Below are 17,228 nucleotides of genomic sequence, written 5' to 3' on the forward strand. Positions count from 1 at the left end.
TTATCTAGATTGGTCTTTTTTGGTAGAGCTCATGCATGTTATGGGCTTCGGTCCACGTATGTCTCATTTGATACACACAGCGCAGATGCCTCTTCGTGGGTCATGTTAAAAGGTGGGATCATTGAGCCATTCACTTTGGCACAATCAGCAAGGTTGCCCTTTGAGCCCCTTGTTCTTTGCCTTTGCGACCTATCTGGTCCTTTCCATGCTTTCTTACTTGGTGACCACAGGGCAGCTGGCTGGTCTCTCTCTTTCCTTTGGCAGACATTTTGTGGGCCAATCTCTAGCATATGACACATTCATGATTCTCAAAGCGGAACGAGAAACCTCCACATGGCATTGGATGTATGGAAACTTTTTGGCCAAGCCTGTGGTCTTCGTATTAATGCAGCCAAATCCTCCCTTGTTAGCTATACTGAATCGGATCTGTAGTCTTTGCAACCCCCAAGAAGAGGGTGACCAGGACAAAGGATCTCTTAGTGAAGGACAAAGCCTGAAATGTTGAAGCTGCTTTACTAGGGCAGCATGTGGATGACCCTTTCCTGGAGACCAATTGGGAGTTATCAACTAACTGCTGGGCAGCCTCAATGGAGGTAAGCCTAACCAAAAAAAACTGGCAGAAGACATGGGGAAACCTGATTTGAAGAAAGAGAGCAGCAGGAGAGCACAATCAAGAGTATGTCTGCTGAAATTGGCTTGGAAGGCAATGAGAAAGGAAGAGATGTTTAGCAGGCAGCATGTGTGACTGGTACACACAGGTGGAGAAGGCGAGGTGGAGAAGGCGGGAGATAGTGTGAGGGAGGAGTCCTGCTATGAAGACAGAAAAAATGCAGCAGGGAAGGTGGCAGGCACAGGTGATACAGCTTCCAGGCGGTACGCAGTCAGGGAGGAAAGCATCACATCAGCAGATAGGAATGTACGAGTAGGTTCGGAGATGTGAGAACTGGCATGAGGAGATGGTGGCAAGGGACAAGCAGGGGTGGAGGGAAGAGTGAGGCTAGTGAGAGAAGCATGTGGCAGAGGGAAGAGCAGGGCTGTCAGTGGCACTCAAAAACAATGTGGGGTAGTTGCAAAGTTCAGTGAAAAGTGGCAGGAGAGATGTTGTATCCTCGTGGTTTTCAGTTCAAGTAATTCTGTCAGCTGACTTGACTTTGAAATTGGTAGGAGAAAATATCTTGGAACTTAAAAGCTATTCTTGTTTTACAAATCTCAAGACTGTAAATCTAGAAATTTACATTGTATGGTGTCCTTATTCCCTTTTATGAAATGCTTGTGTTGCAACAATGGTTTTCATTTGTCTAGTAACTGCAATGGGCTTAAAGGCATATCCACCTTAACTGCTCTTGTTAATATCCAGATTTATAGCATGGCTTTGTGGGTGTAAATATTGGCTGTATATTCTATACATCTTAGGTTAATGTGTGTTGTCAGACAACATGTGATTGATCTAAGTTTATAGTTGATGCAGGTTTCTTAAAAGGCGTCCTCATATATGTGTGATTGACCCAATTGAGAAAATTTTCCCTCTTCTGGATCGTGCTTTGACTCAAAACATCCTCCAGGGTATTTCAGAGTGCATAGCCTCAACAAGCTTGACCATTCGCACTCCTCATTTTTTGAAGGTAGATTTTCATTGGACAATAACACATACTTTTCCTTTTATATTTTAGTTTATTTTTAGCAACCCATTCTTCTTATGAAGCAAATTATCTTGCCTGGAAGATTGTACAAAAATGACCTACAATGTTTGCATGATCAACAAGCTGAGAATAAATCAGATGAGCTGCAATTTTTTAGGAGCACTATTCAAGCAAGGTTTTGTTTACTGAAATAGACTACAAAAGAGCAATTTCTAGGCTAGTTCAAGCCATATGGTATTGAGTGTTCTTGTAGCTGAACAATGTGGTGGTCGTGTATGAGTGTTCTATAACACTTTGCTATGGTACATGAGCTGTTCACTTTATGGCCAAGGGATGTATCCATCACGGTTATGCTGTTGCTTATCAATGTTTCTCCTGGTTAAAGTCATTGTGGTGGACAATACTAGTCTAACAATATTGTAGTAAACAGCCCAGTTCAATGACATTGTGTGCATACTCCTAGTCTAACAATGCTGTTATTGAGAACCAGACTAGCAACCATGTGAATTAGCCAAGAATTTACTATTTTGTAACTCTTTTTGTGTATTGTAATGATGGTGTAATGGTATCTTTTAGGGTTTTCAACTTTCCAGTAAAGTGACATGCATCTTTATAGCTGGCCTTGGTAAGAGCTGCAAGAATGGAAGTTAACATCATGTGGAAGCCCATAACTTGATAGACTGCTCATGAAATGTGCATTATGTATCTTTATATTGAAGGTGGTCTTGCTAAGAACTAGAATTTGAGTTGATGAAAAGTGCATATTGTTTCCTTGTAGTGAAGGAAGCCTAAATCAATGTCAATACTTCTGAAGCTGTTCTTACCCCCCATGAAGAGGGGGCCTATGTCATATAAGACATTTTGCGTAGTTCCTCAATGTATATGAAAAATAGCATTTTTGGTAATAAGCCTGTAAGATGTTGCACAAACTGTAAGAGGTGCCCAGAAACACATGCTCTCAAGTACAGTGATCTGATTGTTCACTTACTTTTGACTAAAGTTCCTGATCCCTCTTGTAAACAGAATCTAGTTGCACAATTATGTTTGATGGGCAATCAACTGTGCATTTCTACAGTTCTGGCCCCTACATTATTCTTCATAGGCTGTGAAAAGGGAACGAACAATTCTTTGGTCCAATCCTGAGTAAGCTGCACCACTTTGATTTTGAAATGTGAACTGTGGTAATGCGCTGGGAGTTTGACCACTAATACATTCTGGCCCTAAATCATTCTTCATAGGCAGTGAAAAAGGAACAAACAATTATTTTGGCCCAATCCCGAGTAAACTGCACCACTTTGGATTTGAAATGTGAACTGTGGTAATTAGTTGGAAGTTTGACCACTAATACATGGCGATTGGGCTTCAAGCCCTTTTCATGCATTGGATGAACACGGTTTTCTGGTTTCTCTCTCCTAAGAAATAGACAGCAAATCTGTATCAAATGATAGTTTTTCTGTTGTGCTGTTGTTTAGGTTGCAAAGTATGACAATCCTGACCTGTCAGAGATGTTGAAGGCCTCTAAGATAGCACTTCCTGCGATTGTCAAACCTCAAATGGCTTGTGGAGTCCCGAATGCTCACAAGATGGTGCGCATTTTCCAAATTTTCCGATCTTCCAGTACATTGTGGATCAAATTTAAAACACTCTTATTGTATAGCAGCTTGTGAATATAATGAAATGGTCCAAGTGATTTTAGCAGGATATGCCCCTTCTTTTGCTATGAACACTTGTCTAGATTGCGTAACATGTCCTATTCCACTATCTACCATCATAAACTTTAAAACATTTGTGCAAATTTCAGTATGAAAGAAAGAAGCGTCTCTCTACAAGGTATCTTACTTGGCTATAGTGAGTGTAAGCGGTCAGTGAAATATAATTGATTATATTTTGACCTTTTGCTGAAGCATCATTTCTAATTTGGTCCATGGCTGTGTTGTCTTTTTTCTAGCTAGGTAGCTACACATGACAATGTGGGATTGGACTATTCTTTATGGTCTGTAAAGTTGTGTTAGTAGGTAAGGTAGTTATGTGGTATCTTTGTGTGCTTTCATGTATCAACACAATGACATCTGAAGGCTCATGCTTCTAGTAAACACATGAACCAAGTATCTTGGATATCATTCAACCAGCTTCAATTTCATAGTTGGAAAAGTTTTTGAATTTGGCCATTACTAGAAAGATCATTTCAAGAGACTTGCAGTGAGTGGGTTTGCAAAACCCGCTACCTCTAGAAGATTTCCTCTACCCCTTTGACCAGAGTATGGCCTCAAAGTATGTGAAAAAATTGTCCAAGATAGGATCTTGGATGAAGCCTGTCTGTGCCATGAATGATGTCCAGGAGAATATAGCAGAGGCTGTTGCCAATCATCTTGGCCAGTGCCTTATAGGCAACTGACACCAAGATGATCAGCTGCAACTGAGACAGCTCCAACCAGTCTCTCCCTTTGGGGAGGTCATAGTGACTAGTCATGTTGAGATGTTGCCCGACATCCTTCCAGAACTGAAGAGTCTATTGCCAATCATCTTGTCCAGCACCTTATAGGCAACTGGTAGCAAGGTGATTGGCTGCCACTGAGACAGCTCCAAGCGGTCTCCCCCTTTGGGGAGGTTGTGACTAGTTCTGTTGAGATGCTGCCCAGGATCCTTCAGGAATTGAACATCTTTGAAATGCTCATAGTAGAGGATCCTTCACCTCCCAGTGTGCAAAGAAGAAGGCCTGGGACAACCCGTCCTCTCCAGGGCATTTCTGCCCTAGAAAGCATAGGCTAGCTTCTCCTTAAGGAGGAACCATCCCATCTCCCCTGTGACTAGGGATGGGATGGAGTCCCAAACTTGTCGTTTGCACTGAGTCACTCAAATTAAGACCATCCCCCACAAAAAAGCTATTTGTAGAAGCTGGTGGTGAGTCCCATCACCTCCTCTGGGCAGAAATGGACCCTCCCATACTAGTCATTGAAGCTGTGGATTTGATCTCCTGAATTGCATGGCTGGTGCAACTGGAAGAATTCTCTGCACATCATATACCCTTTCCATGCTTAAAAAGCAGCTGAGGTGATGCAAGAGAACTCTGACCTCCTATCCTCTAGGCTTGCGAGAACGTCCTCTACCCCTACAACTCTTGGGCGTGGAGAATAAGATCACCAGAAAACTCTTGTAGCAATCTCTGAATAGCACTGCTAGATCCCTTCGAAGGGCCCTCTCCTTCCAACACTGTTGACAAACCTGGAGCGCCACCTCTTTACAAATCCTACTCGACTGTCCTAGGGCCTCTGCAATCTGTCCATCCTGTGCCTACTCCCTGGCCCATAATTACATGATCTCTCCTCATCTCCTCACACTCATAGGTTGAATCCAGGGTATGGTGGGAGCAAGGATCGAGGGCTGAAGTAGGGGCATTGAGAGTGAGGAGAACCAGAGCATGATCCGATAAGGTTGCTAGCTGCCCCACCTTCCCTCCTCGACTGCACCCTGATTCTCCTACATAGAACTTGCCCAGCTGCTCTAAGAGCACACCACCTAGCCATGTGTATCCCTAAGAGAAATCTAGGGAGCCTTCACCCCTGCTGAATGCTGGGTCCCTCCAGGCATCATGAGCTCATACTGCAAGGATAAAGCCTTCCCAGGCCTCCTGCTCCTCTTCTGCCATGCCCTGAAAATCTATGCCTTGGTCTTGTTGATCCTCTAATGTCTTGAGGTTGTTGAAGTCGCCTCCAACAATCCAGAAGTCCACCTCTGGTCAGTGTGCCACAATGTTCAACCAAAAACCTATGCATGAATGGACCTGTATGGGTGCATAGATAAAGATCCCAAGGCAAGAGTCCCCCATTTGTAGCCTAGTCTCCTAGCCACAATTGTCCCATGGTCCCACATAGAAGCTAGCAAGCTTGGGCCAATCAAAATACAAACTCCACCACTCCTCTGGTGGGCACCAATAGAATGCTCCTAGTAGGTGTGTGAGCTGCTTGCAAGTATCTTCCCCACCTTGTTGACCTGGGATGGGGTGAGCTTATGCTCTTGTAGAAGTAGAATGTTGATTTGTCCAGCAATGGTTGGCAGAAGCTTTTTCTAGACAATCAACTTCTTGGGACCTCTTGCCCCACTATAGTGAAGGTTGTTCATGTTCTAGGATGCGAGGTGTAGGCTCATGGGGAAAATCCAGAGTTCGTTGAATAGGCAATAGTGCTTAGCATGGTCAAAGACGTTGAAAAAGGGAAGCTGTATGGCATACACTCGCGCTTGACAGTGGCCTTAGAGGGCGAAGTTGACTCCCCCATGGCGGTTAGAGAACAAAGGAGGGGGTTGATGTTCACTCCTGTGCATAGTACGGGGGAGTTTCAGAAATGGGGAAAACGAGAATGGGAAAAACCGGAGTTTTGGAGTTTCAGCCAAATTTTGGAAACGGGGAAACAACGCTTCGGATTGTACACTAAAATAAATACAGTATTTTGTGCGTATCTAAATATATCAATGCCTACAACAGGATGTACCCAAATTTCATACAAAACTTTTCAGTCCATGTCATATGATTGAAATCATGATTCATTACACATGTCACGACTCACGAGTGAAGATTGAAGAGTTAAGACTCAATGGTTGAAACTTAAGACAGCTTAACACAATTGAGACTCAATTTTCAAAACTCAAGGCAACAAATGAATTATAATTTATGACTCATGAATCATCTATGATCTAAAGAGTAGTGAAGACTGACATCAAGAACAGTAGAGACTGACATCAAGAACAATGGAACAAGAATCAAGATGCATAATAAGTAAAATCAAGATACAATGATACATGTAACTACATCATGTGAATAACCGGTTAAAACTCCAAAGTCTAGTGAGCACTGAGCATTGTGTACTAGTCTCTAGTTTCTAGTAACTATTGAGTAATAAGTATCAATATCAATGAACAATTGGCAACTGTAGTCTAGACAACAAGGCCCGATGTCTGTTGGGTATTTGACTCACGCCTTACTTACGCCTACGCTCATATGGGAGTGCCGGTGATTAGTAGGACACTGGGGCACTTTTTACTCTCGGTAGGAGAGGTTTTTTCCCCCAGACTTATGGTCTTATTGTCGTATGTACTTATGTGCTTATGTTACACACATTTGGGCACTTAGTGTGTGTCGGGTGTGAACACCCCCTACAACCCTAAGGTTTAAGGGTTGTACTTTGTACTTTCAGGTTACACTTATTCAGACTATTCTCTTGGGTGTCGTGCTCAACTCTGTCTCTCACTCTCACACTGTCTACTGAATCCTAGCTATACCTCGATCCTCTGCTCTCACATTTGGTATCAGAGCTCAGCTTCAGCCTGCAGTCTGCTGTTTGCAGTCCACGCTAGTTCCGCTCCAGCACGTCTGCCTCCAGCACGTTCGCCGGTCGCCACCAGTCTGAAGGGCGACGCCAGCTCCAGCCCACGTCAGCAGTGAGTCTACCTGTCGTCAGTCTCGCCAGCAGTCAGTTTCGTCAGCACTGAGGCGCGCTGTTCACCAACGCGCTGTTCCTTTGTGCGCAGCCTTCGTTCGACTGTTCGCCTGCAGTCTGCTAGTCAGACGACTCGACTGTCCTACGTTGCCTGTCGTCCACGTCAGTAGCACTACGTCAGACGACGCCCGCCAGACGACCTACCACGTGCAGCTCGCAAGTTAGACGTCAGCCCGTCCTGCCCGCCGTTTTGAAACCTCCACGTCAACAACTCGCGACTGTTCTCCTGCAGTCTGACGTGTCCACGTTAGCAACCTGCGTCTGCTCACCAGCCTGCTCTGCATCAGGTACAATTGTAAACATTTTTTTAAAAAATTTCAGCCCAGAACACAATTCTGGAAGAGGAGGTTCACACGCGACAAGCACAGAACAAGCGGGGGATAAATTTCATGCAAATTTCTGGACTGGATCATCAGAAATTTTGGGGCTTTTGTTTATTTTGTGGGCAGTTGCATTTGAACTGCTGGTACAGTCACAGAAAGACTGTTTTGACAGAAATTTTGGCAAAAAATTTTGGGGATTTTGAGATAACAGTGTTGCAGTGCACTGTTTGCACCTTGGGAAGCGTGCATTAAAAGACAGTTTTCTGTCAGAGTACGCCCTTGCACATTAATTGTAGAAACGTGTTTGCTGCAATTTCTGGAAATTTGCAGGTTTCCAGTTCATACTGCTTTGACATTGCTCATTTTGTCTTTGGAAATTTGTCATCGTGTCAAATCAGGGAGGTGATGTCTTTACGTATGTATCCAAGGAAGATAGACTGGACGGAAACAACTATTCCCTTCAGTCATTCATGATCAAGAATGTATTAGTGGCCAAGAATTTATGGGATTATGTCAGCGGAGAGGAAACTCGACCGGGAGTTGCAGCTCCCGTTACTCCTCCTCCCCATGGCGCATGTGGACAGCGGGGACCTCACCCCGCTCCATCGCAGCCACTTCCTCCAAGAACTACAGCTCAAAAAGCTTGGGATACCTGTGATGCACAGGCCTTGTCGCTGATTGCTCTGGCAGTTCAGCGGTCCATCATACCTCATATCCGTTCGGCATCTTCTTCACGAGATGCATGGTTGACTTTGGAGCATATGTTTGTAGGAAAGAATGAGACTCGGATCTCTTTCTTGAAGAAAGAGTTGGAAACTCTAAAGATGCATGAAGGTGATTCTATGCAGGATCACTAAAATAAGATTCAGGACTTGAGGGAGCAGCTCACGAATGTAGATGAGTATTTTTCGGATGCACAGTTGATATCCACCACCTTGAATTCCTTACCTCCTTCGTACTTGTCTTTTCATACTGCATTAAACCTCACCATGAGGATTGCCGAGCACCCACTCACTTTCATTCAATTGGTTAGTTTGCTTCTAGAGGAGGAGCAAACACGGAAAAATAGTGGTGTGGATGCTATAGTCTCTGAGCAGGCTTTTGTGGCAAGACAGAAAGGCAAGAACAACAAGGTGAAAAATGCTCCACAGAGTTCTAGCACTTCGGGCACATCGCAGAATCAGTCACAAGGGGGGATGCAAGCAAAGAAAGGAAAATGTCATTATTGTAAGAAGCCCGGCCACTATATCACTGAGTGCAGAAAGCGCATTGCCAAAGAGAAGGAGTTAGGAATGTCTGTTTCTACTACTTCTTCCACTGCTAGTGAGTCCGCGTCCTTTGTTGTGGACAGGGACTATTGTTTTTACACTTGCAGTTATGACATCTCTTGGGCCGATAGAGCACTTAGCTCTACAGAGAATGCTGACACTTGGTTCTTTGACAGTGGTGCTTCTAGACATATTACATCTCGCAGAGATTTGTTTGCTTCAGTTAGTGCACCTCCCGTTGGGAAATCGGTACAGTGTGCCAATAATGCATCATACCCTGTTCGTGGTATTGGGGAGATTCAGCTCACAGCCATTGATGGCTCTATTCTCCGCCTGCAGGATGCTTTGTTTGTGCCTGGAATAAAGAAGAATTTGCTTTCTATTTCTTCTTTGGCACGTTGTGGTATGCAGGCCATCTTTGATGATGACCGTTGCATGGTTAGAGAAAAAGAATGCATGACTTTGGTCTTGACAGGATCTTTGTGTCATGGTTTATATGAGTTGGATGCTCTTTCAGTAGATCAGTCAACATACTTGACATCCACTCTTACTCCTGCTATGATACAGGCGGAGTGGCATGCTCGTTTGGGGCATGTAAACTTTGGCAGCTTGATGCTTTTGCAGTGTACTCAGATGCTGGATGGCTTACCTCTCTTGGAGAGACCTGATCACTTATGCGAGGGATGCATTTTGAGAAAATGCATTGGTTTTCATTTCCTCGTAATGTTGCTTTTAGAGTAACAACCAGATTGCAGTTGGTGCATTCAGATGTTTGTGGGCCTATGCAGACCATGTCATTGGGTGGTTGTTATTATTTTGTGACATTCATTGATGACTTCACACGTTTTTGCTGGGTCTACTGTTTGAAAAAGAAGTCAGAAGTGTATGATGCATTTTTGGCTTTCAGTGCACTTGTTGAAAACCAATCTGGATGCAAAATTAAGACTCTCCGTTCGGACCGAGGGGAGGAATACATGTCCTCTATGCTGAATTCTTTTTTGCAGCAGAAGGGCATAGTCCATCAGTATACTACAGCTTATACTCCACAGCAGAGAGGAAAAATCGGTCACTCATGGAGATGGCCAGATGTATGTTGAAGGCAAAGAGCTTGCCTCATAGTTTTTGGATGGAAGCAGTCATGTGTGTTTGCCATATTTTGAACAGATGCCCTACCAAAGCCTTGAAGACCATCACACCATTTGAGGCTTGGAACAGCCGTAAACCTTCTGTTGGTCACTTTCGTACCTTTGGGTGTCTAGCCTATGCCCATATTCCACAGGTACTTAGAAGAAAATTGGACAACAAGCCTGTTAAGTGCATTTTTATGGGATATAGCAATGAGAGCAAAGGCTACAGACTCTATGATCCCATTACAAAGAAGGTTTTTGTCAGCAGGGATGTTGTTTTTGATGAAAAATCAAAATTATCCTTGGCTGGTTTGGACACATATCAGGCTGCCCGTGATGTTTTTGAAGGGCTGCTGCCCATTACTTTTGGTGATTCAGCTGGAGGTTCAGAAAATGAACCTAATGTTCAGCCAGCTGCTCCTATGGAAAGTGCAGAAATTCAGCCATTGGCTGATCGAAATATTCAGCATCATGCTGAAACTGAAATTCAGCAAGAGCTTGCACACAGCGAGGATGCTAGACAGCTACCTAGATGGTATTTGCAGACTATGCAAGATAGTCCTTTGGATGCACCCATGGCTGGTCGTACTAGAAGGCAAACTCGTTTGCATGATTCAGCACATACCATGGAGTTTATTATGGCAGCAAGTACTTTTGATAATGAAGAGCCTGAATGTTATGAGGATGCACAACACAGTGTGCATTGGATGGCAGCTATGCAAGCTGAATTAGATTCTATTACTAAGAATCAAACTTGGGATTTGGTGTCCTTGCCATTTGGAAAGAAAGCCATTGGAACGAAATGGGTCTACAAATTGAAAAGAAAAGCAGATGGATCCATTGATAAATACAAGGCACGGCTGGTAGCTAAAGGCTATGCACAGAAAAAGGGCATTGGTTATGAGGAGACATTTGCTGCGGTCGTGCTTCAACTCTGTCTCTCACTCTCACACTGTCTACTGAATCCCAGCTGTACCTCGATCCTCTGCTCTCACAATGTCTTTGTTGGGAATGCATGCCAAGTGGTCTTTCATGTTTGTTATACTTCCCGATTTCTCCAATCCACAATGGTTGCACCGGCACTTCTTTGATCTGTCGGAGCCCTCATATCCCTTGATTGGAACGACGTGTCTTCAATATGGATCCAACGCCATGATTAGCCTTTAGGTAATGGGGAGAAGAAGAAGACAAAGAAGACAAAAAAGAAGAAGAGGAGGAGGAGGAGGTGGCGGCGGTGGGAGCCGGAGTGTGCCTGAAACGGACCGCAGGATGCCAAAACACCGGTTTTGCCGTTTCCGTTTCGGACCGAAACGGCCGGTCCGTTTCGGCAGCCCTGAAATGTTGTTTCGGGGTACTATGCTCGCGTGCCACTACAAGCACCTCCAAGAGCCAAGGTGTCAAGTGTGCATTGGATGTTTGATAGTATTGAGCAACTTGAGCAAACGACCACTCAATCACATCCAATGGTAGTCACCATTGTAGTGAGGCCTGGAGGACCATACTAAGGTATGGGATCTCTACCCTGTGCCACCAATTAATCTCCATTGTGCACATTGGCTAGTGCTCTAGAAATAACTCTAGCTTAGTCTTTCCAAGCCACTGAGAGACATGCTTAGACACCCGATCCCTCAAGACCTCCTCCACCTATGCCATTGTTCAATTGCCAAAGTGGTATGGAGGAAGAAGGCATAGTTCACCCATCTGGGGAAGCAAGTGTTCAGTCAAGGGGTGGGGTGGGTTGTGGTGATGGAGGTGAGGCGGGTTATGCTGGATGTTTGGGGGTGGGGGCTAGGAACATGCCTATGCTCCTGTGGTGGGATGGTGCTATTGTTGTAGTAACCCTCTCTAATGGGAGACATGAGCATGAGCATGACCACTTACCCTTGGCTGAGGGTGTTGTGGGCTGCATGGCTTGTTGAGGCCCTAGCTGCCTCCTACCCATGCATCGCTGGACCCCCGTTAAAACTATCCTCCTCCACTTGTGCGACAACTTGACGTATGGCCTTGGCCTCAAAGCGTGTGCACTTGAAGGCACTATTTGACCTACCCAGTCACAATGCTCAATATTCAAGAACTTAGTGATTTTCTTAGTGTCCTCCACCACACCCATATCTTGGGACCATCTACGTACGTCGCTATATTAGCAAATGGAGGGGGGATTATTCCAAACAACTACCCAAAGTCCTCCACCAGTTGTTGGTGGTACTTGAAAGTTAACTCTCAATCCAAGGAAAAGAAGGGGGATCGGATATTAGGGAAATTTTTTATGAAGTACAAAACTCTACACTGTGAAGTTGTCGTACCATGGAACAAACTTGTTAGCCTACAACTTGTCCAAAGATCATTCCTTCTGGATAGGGTGGTAATTCCCTAATCAAGCACTTAACTACAACAATCAACAATAAACACAAATTGAAATGCACAATTTACCTTAATAATCTTAGACATTGGGCACCTTGTTGGCCCCAAAACTGGTGCCACTCTTAGTATTTCTTTAACTTCAATTGCCAATGGATTGATTACAAGACAAGATTCCGCAATCTCCTTGGCTAATCCAAAAGCCCTTTGTTGTAGATGCAATCAACAAACAAATTAGGCAAGGGCAATTTGCCCCTTGAATTTTACCCAAGACTTGCTCTAATCGAACCGCAACTAACCAAATGTTGCCCCAAATTTACAATGGATGGCGTGGCATCTGAAATCCCTGTCAATATCACAAATTGTAGGTGCTGATTTCAATGTACGATGCCTTCTCCTATAGGGAGGGCTTCCAATGCAGCTGCTAAACTCTAATTTCTGCATAAATTTAGGGTTTACAACAAAATTCCCTTTGTTGTCCACCAAGTATGGTTGAGATCTACTCCAAATGGCTGAGAAATGCTGAGATATCTTGAGAATTGACGGGAGAAGGTGAGAATACCAGAGAGAGAAAATTCATAATTTCACGCAAAAAAACCCCAAATTTAGCCTGCATCGTGCACCAATCGGTATTTAATGCTATCACCTGCTGCTTGGAGTCCTCCAATCTGCTATTGCTTGCATTAAATGCTGTCGCCAGCAGCTCCTGGTGCTAGAATCGCTGTCGCCTACTGTTCTTGACCTACTAGCTACTGTCTATTGTCTCCTATGGTTAAGAACAGGTGTGAATTCGGACCAACAGCACCTTCTTCCTCTTTCACATGTTGAAAACTGACTGAATGGTTGAGAACCAGCCTTCAAAAACGTTTTCTCAGTTTGCATTGGCATTTTTGCCAAGTGGCAACCTTCTAAACCCATTTTCCAGCATTATCTAGTCATTAAATTAATTTCAGCCCTTTTGACCGTGCCCAAAATTAAATATGCCCATCCATAATTAAATTGGCCTGGTTAGTTGCAAACTAGAGTGGTCCCCAATCTATGTTGACCCTCAGAATGGCATTAATTAATTAATTAATTAATGCTAGTCCCTTGTGTCACCATTGGGACATATTGGTCAGACTATTGTCCTAGGGTCAAAATTGACTCTAATTGACTACTAAAACCCAGTTGGCATAACTTATCACAACTTTTGCCTTTGATACCCATTGTATCCTCAAGGTCCTTGGCATGTTACCATGAAATAACTGCCATGTGCAACAAGTGCTAAAAACCTTGCACATTTAATTAATAATTTAATCAAATGTTATCAGCAAGATTAAAGCATCTCAAAATTTTATGTCCCTGTGTGACAATAGTCTCCTTCAATTCCCTATCCATTGTACGGACAAACGAGTTGTTTCTTAGTGAGAGTGGCACGCAAGGCATTTGATTAGGGGGGCACCTGTGGAGTGCTCCAACATTAGACTAAAGGTTTTCATTGCGAGTCTTCATTGAGACCCTTTCAAATGTGTTGTTGTTCAACCAGGGTGAACGTTGTTGCAAAGAGGCAATAGTTGGTAGAAACTTGTTACAGTGGAGAAGTAAGAAGAGGGTGAGGATGGTCTGGAAGGGAGATGATGTGACCTGGTGGTAGTAGGCAGGTGGGGAGGGGATTGTGGGGGCGAGTTAGGAGGCACTTGTGGTGAGAAGCCGCATGTGAATTGCTAGGAATGGCGGCAAGGTAGGGTGAGGGCTTGAGGGGGAGGGGGTTGAGGAGTAGCACAAGGGGCCACAAGGGGCTTGCGGGGAAAGTAGAGCTTGTGCGTAGTGCCTTTGGGATGTGAACGGCAGGGGACTGAGGCACGGGATGTGGCATGTGGGGGCAGAGGGGAGGGGGTACAACGCCAATGGCTAGCACGGGGGGGGGGGGGGGGGGGGTTTGGGGTTGGGGTTGGGTTTGGGGAGCGCACACTAAAGGGTGGTGTGAGAGGATGGATCATGGAGGGGCAGCGGCAACAGCAATCCATTAGGCAGCTCATCAGTGATTGCACACTAATGATCTTGAGAGTCCAACTTGCAACTGCATGCACAATATACAAGACTCAAGTAAATCTCAAGTGGTTGGATAATGCCAAAGTATATGTGGCACGATCTTTATATCATGTGAGCTCCTCAAGCAACATGTTGGGGCCATTTTGGGTAGCTTTTTGAGAAATAGTAACACTGAGAGCAGTTGCTATAATAACATCCATATGTAAAGTGACACCTTGCTTTCTTCCCACGGACATGTATGTGTGCATGCTCCTATACACATGTACATGTCCCTTTTTTTCTTAAAGCCATTGTTGCTTACACATTCACTTGTGTACATGTATGTATGTGCACACACAAATTGTGAAATCATTATCTCATTAGATCTTATAAGGGAAAGGTTGATCCAATTGAAGCTGTCATGAAGAGATTCATTAGAAAATAATCATTTTATTAATAAATCCCCTATGGAAAAAGTATCCCAAGGCAAAGTACAAATTATCCTCGTAAGGGACTTCCCAAACCACAAAATATATACAATAAAAGTGAAGTCAATTAGAAGGCCTAAGTGAATAACTGACCAAGAGGTTTATAGTGCCAAACCATGTCTGGCTAACAGTGGAAGAAAGTGTCAAAATTCCAAGTCTTGAGAAAAGCATCTCTCCTCCTCATCATAGTCTCTTAAACTCCTTGTCTCATCTCTCATCTCCCATCTCCCTTGGATAAAACTTGTTCGGGTAGGGTCTATGATGTTTGGCATGAGAGGAGATAGCATCAGGCTTACTACTTTAGAATGATCTTATACATAGTTCCAAGCAAAGTGATCAGTCTCCAATGAGAAATCTTCAATCCGTCTCCATTTCTGTTTGGGGTGAGGAAAATCAAACTCTTGGACAGCCTCTCTAGCATATCTCATGATACCATAATCTCTTGGAATGTTGCAAGAAGTCCAATGTTGAGTAGGTTCCAGTAGCTCAAAAAGAAAGCCCTGTCCAATCCATTATTGTCTAGGCACTTGCTTGAAGGGAAGGTAGTAAAGCATCCCCAAGCTCCTTCTCTGAAAAGGGGGCCCTCAAATGTCTACTCATACTCTCAATGATCACTCTCGGGGTGCTCTTCAAAAGTCTCTCTCTCTCTCTCAAAACTTGGAGGTCTAGTCATGGAACTCCATAGGGTGGTATTGAGTCTCTGATAAAACAAAACATTTCTAATAGTCATACACAATATGACATAGCATGACAGTTGGAAAATCCCAAATCAAGTCATTAAATGGTTTCAGTTTTCTTCTTATGCTTAGTTTTCTTGAAGGTGTTTATAGAGACAATTCTTGAAAGCCCACATTTGGTAAGTTTTTCCCATTTTGAGGAAACTAAACATTATTATGAGAAAGTAAGCTGCTATTCAGGTTTTCAGTGGAAGAAAATTTCCATTGTAAAAAGGTAAATTTTAAATGGGTTCAGATAGATAGGACTATTCAGTGTAAAAGTCAGTAGCATACATAAAATGAAAACCAATGTAAAGATAATGCACTTAATGTAAAAGCCAGCAGCATAGTTAAGAAGAAACTCAATCTAAAGATAAAAGACTTAAGTTGTGATATGTATGAGAAATTCATTGCTTGTTTCTTTTTTTCCATTGATATTCTTTTCTGGATGAATTTCTCAATGGGGTTCTGAGTATTTTAACCACTTTGCAATGTAGGCAGTTGTTTTCAAGCTTGAGGGTTTTCATCAACTTGATGTACCTACCCCCTCAACTATTCAAGTCAGCATCTCTCTCTCTCTCTCTCTCTCTCTCTCTCTCTCTCTCTCTCTCTGTGTGAAAAGTATTGACTCAAAGAAAAGTAATATGTATAAGGGTCCTTCAGGCCTACCAGCTGAAGTCAAAAGACATGTAGAAAGCCACCTAAGAAGCCATTAGACAAACAGCAGAAAGAGACTTCATGGAGGCTGAACTGGAGTAGAATGGATAATCTCCGTCCATGGAGCTGCTACTTCTTGAAGAATAAGACTGCCTGAAACCATTGGCATAGCAACAAATCCCCATATGTGGCCAACATAACAATGGATTCTTGTATCTGAATAAAATATAGATGCATTATGTGTCCTCAATATATGTGAAAGGCCAGCTCAATGCAAATACTGAAAGAGAACAAGATATCTTTCGGAATTGTGGGCTTATGTGTCACAAGAATTAGCTTTTCAGTTGCCAATTGTCTCCTCAAGTATCTTGGTCCTTAACCTAGATGTATGTTTTGGTCTCTTTCTCTTTCCCTATTTTCGAGGGGACTTGGGATACAATCAATGGAGGTGATTGTGCAGTGGTTTCAGTGACCAAATCCAATAATTTTCCACATATAATACTCTTGAGCACACAACAACACTTTTTAAACCCATCACAACTTTATACTAACTCTGCGTCAATGCTTTTGGCTATATGTCAAAGGTCCCCTCTTTCTCCTGGATGCAGTCATTTTCCTAACAATGGGTATATTGTTCCTAGCAACTTGGGTGTTCTCTCTTGGCTTGGGAGGATTCAAACAAAGGAGTTTCTTCTTGTCCTTGTGTGCTTGGAGTAGTTCCTTCAGAACTCTGTGGCCATCCTCACTAGGGTTTTTGTTTGTCGCTTAAAGCAAGCTACTTGCCTTTCCCTTGAGAAAAGGCAACATTGCCCTTACTGAAAGCAATGAAAATATTGATGCTTGGCAAGCTCAAGTGTATTTGGTGTGCACATAGTCCAGTTTGCATTTGGTTGCATGCTTTGAAAGGTCTTCCAGGCAGGACTTCTTTCCCCATATCTTCTCGATTTGAAAGCACATAGAAAATGATGGGAATGCTTTTAGTCTCTATGGTCAAAAGAAATTTTCATTTTCTAGGACAGATTATGGTGATCCTCCATAAGGTTTGATAGTTGTGTTTGTAGGGACAAGTTCAAGTTGTCCAATCGTATTCCATACTTCATAAGTTAAAATGTTGTAATCATAACCTTCATCAATGAGAGCATCATTGAT

General features: G+C 43.4%; 1 protein-coding gene across 14 annotated transcripts in view; it reads left to right on the plus strand.

The window, feature by feature from the left end:
* ITPK4 (inositol 1,3,4-trisphosphate 5/6-kinase 4) overlaps positions 1–17,228 on the plus strand; it is a 145,814-nt gene that overhangs the window by 69,677 nt on the left and 58,909 nt on the right. For 12 of the 14 annotated variants that reach the window (XR_015689480.1, XR_015689478.1, XR_015689473.1 and 9 more), the window contains 3 exons: positions 1,469–1,622; positions 3,113–3,226; positions 15,920–15,982. Coding sequence is in view for 4 of the 14 variants with exons in the window: in XM_087671455.1 (XP_087527581.1) it covers positions 1,469–1,622; positions 3,113–3,226; positions 15,920–15,982 (331 nt within the window). In the remaining 10 variants the exon portion in view is untranslated. The remainder of the gene's footprint in view (positions 1–1,468; positions 1,623–3,112; positions 3,227–15,919; positions 15,983–17,228) is intronic. The other 2 variants (XM_087671456.1, XR_015689479.1) reach the window with 2 other exon arrangements.

The sequence above is a fragment of the Lygodium microphyllum genome, chromosome 29 (genome assembly GCF_053477565.2).
Source record: "Lygodium microphyllum isolate KBCC chromosome 29, Lygodium_microphyllum_v1.1.10, whole genome shotgun sequence".
Classification (NCBI taxonomy): domain Eukaryota; kingdom Viridiplantae; phylum Streptophyta; class Polypodiopsida; order Schizaeales; family Lygodiaceae; genus Lygodium; species Lygodium microphyllum.